The sequence below is a fragment of the Bufo bufo genome, chromosome 3, assembly GCF_905171765.1.
Source record: "Bufo bufo chromosome 3, aBufBuf1.1, whole genome shotgun sequence".
NCBI lineage: Eukaryota > Metazoa > Chordata > Amphibia > Anura > Bufonidae > Bufo > Bufo bufo.
The window spans coordinates 644,055,459-644,066,351 of record NC_053391.1 but is presented as its reverse complement, the minus strand read 5'-3'; the positions used below and the strand labels follow the sequence as shown (position 1 = coordinate 644,066,351).

The following is a 10,893-nucleotide window of genomic DNA, read 5'->3' as shown; positions in this document are numbered from 1 at the left end:
CATTGCTGCAACGCTGCGAGTGCCCCCCTGGTGGTTTATGTACGCCACGGCCGTGGCGTTGTCCGATTGCACACGAACTGGATGACCCTTCAGCAGATGAGTCCAGTGTCGCAGAGACAGAAGGGCCGCTCTCAGCTCCAGGACATTGATCGAGAGTTTGGACTCCGATGGAGACCAAATGCCCTGGACGGATCGGGGAGGAAACACGCCTCCCCAGCCCAAGAGACTGGCATCGGTTGTAACCACCAACCAGTTGATCGGCAGAAAGGACCTGCCCAGAAGAGGGGACTGCAACCACCAGCGGAGAGATGACCGTACCGGAGGCGATAGATGGAAGGGATGATCCAGAGACTCCGGCGATTTGTCCCAGGAGGAGAGGATCGCCCGTTGGAGAGGGCGGGAGTGAAACTGCGCAAATGGGATCGCCTCGAAGCAGGCAACCATCTGCCCCAAGACCCGCATGCAGAAGCGGAAGGACGGTCGACGGTGGAGAAGGAGACCCTGAATCGCCCGACGGAGGGTCAGACGTTTTTCCGAGGGAAGACGTACCTCCGCCGCTTCCGTGTCTAAAAGCATTCCCAGGAAGACCAGTTGTCTGGCGGGAGGAAGGGAGGACTTGGGGAAGTTGATGACCCAACCGAATCTCGCCAGAGTCTCTAGAGTGAGATCCACGCTGGCAACCGCTTGGGAAAGGGACGGAGCCTTGATGAGGATATCGTCCAAGTACGGTAGCAGAAAAACACCCCTGGAACGGAGTAAGGCCAAAACCGGGGCCAGGACCTTGGTGAACACCCGGGGGGCTGTTGCCAGCCCAAAGGGAAGGGCGACAAACTGGAAGTGGAGGTCCCCCACGGCGAATCGGAGGAAGCGATGGTGACACCGGGCTACCGGAACATGGAGGTCTTTACCTGCCCAAGCAGAGGCAAAAACCGGTCTGAGAGCAGAACCGGAGGCAGCAAAAATGCCCTTGGAAAGGGTCTCCATGCGACGGTCCTCCGCTGACTGAAGAGAGGACCCGTCGGGAACAGGGATGGCCGTGTTTTTTGACAGACGGGCCACAGGGGGGTCCACCTTGGGTGGGGACGACCAGGTGGCCACGACAAATAACGCAAAAAATAAAAAATTATAGGAAAACAACCCTGCATAAGCAGGGGGTGTCTTGCCTCCTTGGACACTAAGCAAAAACTGGCAGTCTCTTCTCCAGGCTGAGGGGTATAGCTGATGGAGGAGGGGCTTACAGCTTTCACTTAGTGTCACGCCTCCTAGGGAGCAGAGCTATACCCATGGTTTCCTGTGTCCCCCAAGGAATATGGGCGAGAAATACAGTATTTCAGTTGTTAATACCCCTTTAAAATTTTATTTTCAGCACTTGATGGTTCAGTCTGACACCCAGAAAACGTTGTGCACCCCTGCTCTAGGGGGATATTTCAGAGCAGACAGACTCCCTTTAAAGTATGGCCACATCTATGTTCTATGCTCTAGGGTCTAACAGGGGGGATCTGCATTGTTAGAATGGTAACCGCTCACTAGAATGATTTCCACCGATCTCCATACAGAGCAGGTCACTACTTCTCTGCATGCCCTCTTTGCCATAGGGAATTTACATAATGCAATCAATTTCCATACTAGGAAGGTAAAACCTAAGGATCAATTCACATGTGGCAGATTTGACAAATCTAGTTTGCAGAAACAAGCCCATACAGAAGACTAGAACTCATTTTTTTTTAGTTTCTGCAACAAATCTGCCAAGTGTGAATACACCCCCAAATCTCCATATCAGCATGTGCGATGGAGGTTCTGTCTGTATAAGGCAGGGATCAGCAACCTTCGGCACTCTAGCTGCTGTGAAACTACAACTCCCAGCATGCTCCTTTCACTTCTGTGGGAGTTCCGAGAACAGCCAAGTATGTGTGCATGATGGGAGATGTAGTTTCACAACACCTGGAATTCCGGAGGTTGCTGACCCTTGGTATAAGGTATTGTATGCATTTGCCATTTGGCTGCGGAGATACAAAAAAATGAGGGCAACAGAATTGGAGCTGTTTACACTGTACATTTTATACAAATTTAAAAAAAAAGGAAGAAGAAAAAAAAAAAAAAGACACACTGGAAACATTTGACTGAAACAGCATAATTTGCATCACTTAATGCCCCAATTTAAAAAAGCGTGTAGACGTGGTCGGCTTACACCTTTTTCTATTGCTGAAACTAACAGTCCGACGGGGAATAAAAATGATATAAAAAGAGGGAGGGTCGGGAAACAAAGATCAAAAAACAAAACAAAACCTGGGTGTGCAAATCATTTCACATACACACATAACGCTTTCATCCAGATGACCCCAGAAAATGGCATGGCATGCCCTACACAGGTGCTCAAGAACTATTTCGGGAGGGTTAGAAAACCCAAATACATATTAAATATACACATTATATATTTTATAAGGCAATGAAATGGTGACAAATTAATTCTATTACAAAAATTACTTCTCCCCTTTGCATTATACACTTGGCCGATAATCACGTAGGGCAAGGCAAAACCAAAAAAAAAACAAAAAAACAAAAAAAAAAAAACACATTAAAACATGCAATGCTTGGTTCATGTGCACAAAAATTATTCCATAATTCCATATCTTGTGTGTGCTTCTAAAAAAAAAAGTCCAAAAATAAAATAAAAATAAATCATTTGGTGTACTGATTTAAATCAGAAGCAAAACAGAGGGTGTGGAAGGAGAGGGAAAGAAACCTCGTACTGATGATTTGCGCATAGACACCCTTTACATATTCGTGTCTATTGCACATTCGGTCTAGCATTCTTAAACATGGAAAAAATATTCTATAGAATAAAAAAAAATATATATATATCATTCACGCGTCCGACGAAAGGGTGATGGGAGGGGGAAAGGCACTGCAAAGAACAGGCGTGCCCGTTATCTGTTTGCAGGCATATGGAAATAGCTTTAAAAAAATACCTTTACCCATTCATCCGTTGAAGCGCGGCCCTGTGCTTCATGAATAGTAATGCGGCTGACGCATCTTACTGACCCCTTTGTTTTTTAAACTTAAATAACTCTTTAAAAACCACCCAGAGATGCAAGTGTAAGCCTGGGAACAAGTTGTGGGGGGGTTAGACGGCCATCAGCAGGTTCAGTGCATTTTACCGAGAGGGTACTCAAAGTTTGGCCTCTCATTTAACACAGAGGAGACCTCCGACGTTGGCCATAAATTCTTCCAGACTCTTGAGGAAGGACATCTTCTGTTTCCGGTCCAAGGTGGGAGGCGTGCTGCTTGCCGTCAGTTTGTTGAAGGCATCGGCTAAACGCTGGTAAATGAGGGGATCTTGCTGACTGGATAATAGCGTTTCCACCAACTCTGCGTACTCTGCCTGGAACGGAAGACAGAATGGGGACGATTAATGACACAAGTGCTTCTGAGGTCAGGCAATGCACTGGAATCATAGTGAGATATGGCTGCACATTAGGGGGTTGTCCTGCAGGGTAAAGTTTTAAAATCATGAAATCGATGCCCAACCTCACCGATTTCCACCATTGCTGTTCCAATAATTACTGGGGCCCTCCCCATCTGTCCTGAGGATAGCTCATCATTATTAAGCCCCTGCACAACCCCTTTAATAAGGGGCTTTACTCAGGAAATGTAATCCTCTTACCTGGTTTAAGCAGACCAACGTGTAAAACGCTTCGCCCGCGGCCGTCGTCATCTCTGTGTTGTGTTTTTGTAAGACAAGCATGTCAAAGACCAGCTGTGGAGTGGAAGAGACATACAAGCAGCATGAAGCCATCTGGAATCGCTGAAAAGTGCTCGAGTTAAAGGGGTATTCCGGTTACCATAAATATAACTTATGTTTTAGACTAATTCATCATAAATAATTACCTAATATAATGTGGATTTCACATATTTACCGTTCAGTAGTTATAAAAGCAGTTTTCTTCCTCTGCCACCCACTGTGTTTCCTCAAATGACCATGGCATCGACCTGTGATTCTGAGCCTTTGTTAGGTCGAGCATGCTCAGTGTGTTACTATCAACTCTATAGCTAATTGTGTTGTGAAACAAAGGGCGTGTCAGTGTGCTGGTGATTACTGGGTAGAGGGGGCGTGACTGGGCTGTGATATCAGGCAGCCAATCAGAAAACATCAACACTGACAGCAGGAAAGCTAGGGATTGTGGGGATTGTAGTCCTGTGAGGGAAGATCAGGTACCATGATACTCAGTGTTGCAGGCTCACATAAGTAGATTGCAAGGTAAATTAAAGCTCTGGTTATATCTGGAGGTATGGGTTCTTGCAGCCTCAATGCAGTTTTTCCAAAAATTAAGTTCCTTTACCAGTCCAGAGAGTGCTTACCTTTAGAAAGTGCCTTGTTGCAGCAAACAAAGGGGAGTCCGTGTCCTGTGCTTTCGCACACTGCTCCGCTAATGGGGTTAAAGCTTCCAGACAGAGCTGGGAAACCTCCGAGCTCATTCTTATTAGTGCAGTTAAGGGCATAAAAGCAGGAGAGATATATACGGGATACACAGCAGAACATAGTCCACTGTAAAGACTGTTCAATCAAAATTACACAGCTCCCCACTCTTTAGTGAAAACGCTTGCACGGGAAGGGATCGTTCCCAATTCCAAAATCAGATAAATCCCAGCAGGCGTACTTGTTTCTGTTTTCAAGGCATGCTTTATTCCATCCTATAATCCATATCACAGGACGCGTTTCGGCCCGTCCAGCCTTCATTAACTGCAGGGAACCTGTCACCAGGATTTTGGGTACAGAGCTGAGGACATGGTTTACGTTGAGGAAGGCTGGACGGGCCGAAACGCGTCCTGTGATATGAATTATAGGATGAAATAAAGCATGCCTTGAAAACAGAGACAAGTACGCCTGCGGGGATTTATCGGACACTGTAAAGACTGGGCTGTATGCATGGAGAGATAGCGAGCACTTCTGAGTATTATCCAGTTCCTTCCGCACATTGTAAGAGCTTCTTCACTCCTGTAAGAGCTTTTATTTGTTTCGGATGTCATTTAAAGGGAACCTGTCACCAGGATTTTGTGTATAGAGCTGAGGACATGGGTTGCTAGATGGCCGCTAGCACATCCACAATATCTAATCCCCATAGCTCTGTGTGCTTTTATTGTGTAAAAAAACCTGATTTGATCCATATGCAAACTAACCTGAGATGATTCCTATCCCTGACTCATCTCACGTACAGGACTCATCTCAGGTTAATTTGCATATGTATCAAGTTGTTTTTTTTTACACAATAAAAGCACACAGAGCTATGGGGACTGGGTATTGCGGATGTGCTAGCGGCCATCTAGCAACCCATGTCCTCAGCTCTATACACAAAATCCCGGTGACAGGTTCCCTTTAACGTTGCCCGCTTTTCACCATTAGTTGTTCCGTTTTTTTTGTTAAAGCATAAACTATTTTTATTGCTGTTCTTTTGGAACACTGAATAAGTATGGATGAAAGAAAAAGGGAAAAATATGCATGTGCGAGACGCGCAAAACAGGAGATCGCTGGGAACTTGCTGCATATTGAAAAGAAAACAGAAATGTTAATTATTTAACTAGATCGGCAGAGTTTCTCTTACTGGTGACCTATCCTCTGGAGAGGTCATTAGTATTTGATTGGTGGGGGTCAGACACCCGGGACCTCCGTTGATCAGCTGCTTGAGAAGGCACCAGTGCTCACAAGGATAGGTCATCAGTAAAAAAAAAATAAAACCTCTTTGAAAAAACTCCTTCATATATATCCATCAGACCTAAGTGTGAATGGGCCCTAGAGGTAAAGAGTGCAGCCCTACTATGCTGACAGCAATGCCAGCAGAGGTGGAACTCAGAGTAGTGTAAAGGGGCCTTCAGGCAGTGGTTTGCAATTAGTAGACGATTGTCGGGGAGGAAGCATTCTCCTCCACAGTACAGAATCAATGGTTGTGGCCAGAGGAGGCTGTTTAGAAGCCACGATCTGCTGCCGGCAAACTATTATTTTGGGGACCGCAGCACCAAAGTGAACAAGCGTTTTGCTCATTCATCGGGTAATTGGCAGCACCTTTACACTGACAGATCATGCCTACGAATGCTCGTTAGCGATAATCTGCCTGATATTAGGGCAGTGTAAAGGGGCCTTGAGTGACCAAGGTCTGATGTGTCCGCCACACAGTCTATTTTTGTGGGACTGTTCCAAACACCACTCCACAAAAGGGCAAGGTTTATGCCAATTTTCAGCAAAATTAGTTATTCCCAGCAGAATGGGTTGTGGATTCAAACGCTTCACAATTCTGGATTCAAGTGTTGGTTAGGATGGTCTGTATGCTTCTACTGCCCTGCCCAGGTCTCCCAGTCCCAATGATAACTATATGAAACACTGAGGAGGAGACTGGTGATTCACTTTCCTTACCCAATCCTAAAGACCAAACAAGGCAGCCAAATCCTATAAACGTTATCAGCGTGAATACTCGCTGCATGACGAAGCAGGACATGGCACTTAAAGAAAGGATACGAGGTCATCCCTAGCTCAAGAGAATACATGAGGCTCTTGAACAGATCTTCTGGAAGCTGGGGAATCTTCTCAGGGAAAATTTCACATATAAACGTGATCAGCTTGTAGTACTGGTTACATAATGATGGGAACTGCGGGGAGACGAGGAATGGGTCATGGACAGCTCAGGACTAAATCACAATGATAAGGAGGCGAAGAAGAAATACAAACCTTTAGTAAGTCTTGTGACATTAACGGCAGCACAATATTGACACCATATAAAACGACATCAGCGGCAGACACCGGCCGATTTGTGGCTTGTCCTTGTTCATGGGGGCGAAAAACTTCATCTGAAATAAGATATCACAAGTGAAGACACTATATATTTATTTTAGGGCTGCAGCTATCGATTAGTTTAGTAATTAAGTATACTACTGATAATCGAGTACTCCAATAAGAAAAAAAATTAAAAGAATTTTTTCCTTTATAAAAACTCATCAGCTCCCCCTCATGCCCTCAGCTCCCCCTCATGCCCTCAGCTCCCCCTCATGCCCTCAGCTCCCCCTCATGCCCTCAAGGATTTTTCTGTGTCGAGTTACTCGATTTATTCGAGTAATCATTTCAGCCCTAATATACTGTACATACATGTGAGAGACCTATCAAAGGTTTTAAAATCGGTGGGGGTCTGAGTGCCGAGCCCCCCATCGATCACTACGATCGAGAGAGAAGTGCTTGCATATTTCGGCATTAGATCAGCGATGCCCGTTCATCTCCCTATGATCACTAGATTCTGACTTTAGAGCGCAATCCTCGTACATTTCAGGACAACAATGTAAAAATGTTCACTGCATTATGAGAACAAACATTTACACTACGAGCGTTCATCAGGAAACCCAGCGGACTGGGAAGACTACCGACTAGTACATTGTGTGTCCCCGAATATGCAAGAAAATACAAGCAATCCTGAGGAAGCTCTGGGCCCGGTCATACCTGTGTCACTGAAGTCAATGAACTCTTTAGAGAGCAGATTTGTGAGGAGCTCCATGATGAGAAGCAGGTCCTGATACTGATCCTCCTCGGCCGTTACATCTATACGCTTTCTTCCCAGGTTGTTTTTGGAATATACCTGAAGCAGGGTCAGACAGGCTTCGTACAGATTCATGGCTTTGGACTGAAAATGAAGGAGACTTATGAGTCTGAGGATTGAGGCAAGAATTCATGTCACCACTGACTAAGGTCTAAAGTGATATCTGAATTCACTCCCCAGCAAAGTAAGGATTCTCTACAGCAGATTATGCCTTCCAATGTCATGAGAAACAGCACAAATGTGATAGTAGGACAAAAAGTTTTATGCGAAATACCAAGATTGGAGCCATGTCTTGTCCGCCTCTGGTTGCTGGTGTGACAGCACAAGTCATGAAAGGCTGGCTGATTGCAGAGAGTGGACACACGTAATTTAGCCTAAGGGTATGTTCACACGTTGGATTTTTGGTGTGGCGTCTTCGCCGAAAAACGCGCAGCATCTGTGCTGAAACCACCTACCACTGTTTTCAAAGGGAGGCTGTGCCGCAGCTCATGTGGCTGAGGATCTTTCCACCTGCGGTTTCCCAGACCACGCCATGAATGGAAATTTCCATCGTTGGTGTGGTTACCACCTGGACACCTCGGAAAGCCGTGGCGGGAGCCTGCTCGCTGTTTAGCTCCGCCCAACGGAACTAACAGGAGAACGGGGCCGCAGCATCCAAAATGAAAAACCATAGCAGAAACTGCAGCAGTTTCCGCTATGGGATACAAGGTGGATTTTGACAGTCAAAATCTGACATGCGAACGTACGCCAATTGTTAATCATCGGTTTTCTTGTGGCCAACGACTGCATCTGACTGAGGATCTGGCAGACATGTCTCATGTGCAGCGCGTCTGTCAATTAATATAACTTTTTACTGCTCAGAATGGCGGCATCCTGAGTAGTCATAAATTATGCCATTCATGTCACCATTTGCAAATTCTAGCTGCTATTTCCATACATGTTTTCGCCCTCTGGAGTACTAATTTCAGCTCCCTTTATGATACTGGAGCTGCTCCTTCACCGGCTGCTTGCAAAAGGTTTACCCACTGCTCCGTCCGTACTGAAATTAGACTACTTTCACACTAGCGGCAGGACGTAACCGACAGGCTGTTCACCCTGTCGGATCCGTCCAGCCACTATTTCGCCGGACTGCCGCTCCGTCGCAGCACGGCGAGAGGCCGCTGGACTAAAAAGTCGGACATGCAGTACTTTTAGTCCGGGCGGCCTTTACAGACTGGCCCTGCAATCCCAGCACTTTCACTGCTGCACGTGCAGATCGGACACCAAGCATCGCGGAAATTACACTTTCCCCGACGCGGAGGTCTGATCTGCGCACACGCTAGGAATCCAGAGACCACGAGGACGTCTGGTCCCATCACTTTAAAGGGAGGCGCTGGCCCACCCCCTCAGTGCTCTGAACACCTAATTACCATACTGAATAAAGTGTATTTATGTCTCTAAAATGGAGCCACAGATTTGAACTACTAGATGTGTAGATACTAAATTGCATCCATGACGTCCATTCATTCAAGAAAACACCCCATGCTCAAGATCAGCGAGTTCCAGCAGAGGAGACATCCACTTTTCCCAAAAGACTAAAAATACCATTTACAAAGCAATTCTGAAATCCAAACACATTGGATGTCAGCATTTGAAAGGGGACAGTGGCACCACAGGTGTACCATATTTAATGGCCAATTCTGTAAGTGTCCCTGCTAAATGATTGGGGGGGGGGGAAAGTCCGTACTTACCTCTCCAAGGTAACAAATCTGTTTATGTGCAACTTCTACAAAAACTTCTATAATAAGGTTCACAGTCTCTGGGGTATTTTTATAGACTTCCATTAACCCAATGCAGTTAGTTAAAAAGTCCATGAGGAAGTTGAAGAGGATGGCCACGTTATCTATCTGCGTGGCTTCTGCAATTCCGCAGAGGGCTTCTAGTGTGGCCGTGATCTCCTGCTTCACCTCCTCCTCTTGGCAAATTTGCTGGAAGTTTTCTTGGTTTATGACATTCAAGAATCGCTGTTGTAGAGGCTGCAAAACCTGTCATATAGAAAAATAATCAGGTGGAACCACAGGACAGACATCTATTAGGCCTAATGTATGCATAAGACTATGGTAATACTTAGTATATCAATCCTCCTTAGGCCTCATGCACATTACTGTATTTTGTAGCCGTGTCCGATCCGCATTTACAGACCATACATTTCTATGGGTCAAAAAAAAAAACGGAGCCCACACAGACGACTTTTTGTTCCGCATGTCCTATTCTGCAGCGGGCATGTGACATTCATCGTTCAGGTGACAGCTTCAGCCAAACATTGGCCTCAGTGGTCACATGCTGCTCAGGCACTGAAGACAGCCGAGGTCAGCAGTTATCACTTTTTTGTTTTTATAGCCCCCGGCTTTCTGCCACTTTGAGATCCTGGACAACCCCCTTTAACCAAACCTATACAGGGGAGTTGTAGTGTTGCGTCACTCACTGCACCCAAAGCCCACTTTCTGTGGCCAGCCCGCTGATTTGATTGACAAGTCAAGGCAGGGGGCGGGCACAGAAAGGAGTGCAATGGTGATGCCCTCATTGCACCAAACGCCTAATTTGCATATTAAGAAAAAGTATGATAACTCTGGAACGGAGCGCAGATCAACAACAAAAACATTTTTTTTTACTCAGGTGAACCAGAGCTATGTGTCTATGCAAACGGCTGGATAGGGAAGTCGCTGGTGACAGATTTCCTTTAAAAGCATACAAACAATATCAACCCCATCTAACAGAATTAGTGAGCTACGATACAAAGAGTGCAAGAAGAAATTGTACAGATCTGATCTCACCTCCGTCCAGTATTGCTGTTTCATCTCCGAATCCATGTGAGCAAATCCTCCCAGTACCAGAGCCTTCATGAGCGTCCTCTGTACAGAGCTGGACAGGAAGTTTAGGGGAGGACTCCTCCGTGCAAATTGTTTGGCAAGATTCCACCAGTTTTCACACTGGATTACTAAATTGGCCCTAAGGAACAGAATTTCTGAATCACAACCCAAAAATTGCCATAACCTCGTTTCTAAAATGGAGTTGTACAGAATTAGAGAAACATGGCTGTGTTCTTCCGGAAGAGGTAACCTCCTGTCCATGTTTTTTTTTTCTGGTATTGCAGCTCAGCTCCTTTCATGTGAGGGGGTACCGAGTTGCAATACCACATACAACCTGTGGACAGGTGTGGCACCACTCTTTAGAATAAAGTGGCCCTTTGACTTTACAAAATTTTGGCAAACTTGTACCAATCCACTCCATACGAATTCAGATTTGTATGGAGTGAAATTAGCAAATTCACAACTTATTA

The 10,893-nt window shown here is 45.8% G+C and overlaps 1 protein-coding gene across 1 annotated transcript in view; it reads right to left on the bottom strand.

Moving 5' to 3' along the window:
- Window positions 1-1,335: 1,335 nt before the first annotated feature.
- Window positions 1,336-10,893, bottom strand: part of XPO4 (exportin 4) — a 98,545-nt gene continuing 88,987 nt past the window's right edge. The window contains exons 16-23 of the mRNA XM_040426216.1: window positions 10,388-10,562; window positions 9,305-9,598; window positions 7,478-7,658; window positions 6,719-6,837; window positions 6,509-6,639; window positions 4,360-4,477; window positions 3,665-3,757; window positions 1,336-3,382 (exon numbers count right to left, since the gene is read on the bottom strand). Coding sequence (XP_040282150.1) covers window positions 3,185-3,382; window positions 3,665-3,757; window positions 4,360-4,477; window positions 6,509-6,639; window positions 6,719-6,837; window positions 7,478-7,658; window positions 9,305-9,598; window positions 10,388-10,562 — 1,309 coding nt within the window. The 3' untranslated portion in view covers window positions 1,336-3,184. The remainder of the gene's footprint in view (window positions 3,383-3,664; window positions 3,758-4,359; window positions 4,478-6,508; window positions 6,640-6,718; window positions 6,838-7,477; window positions 7,659-9,304; window positions 9,599-10,387; window positions 10,563-10,893) is intronic.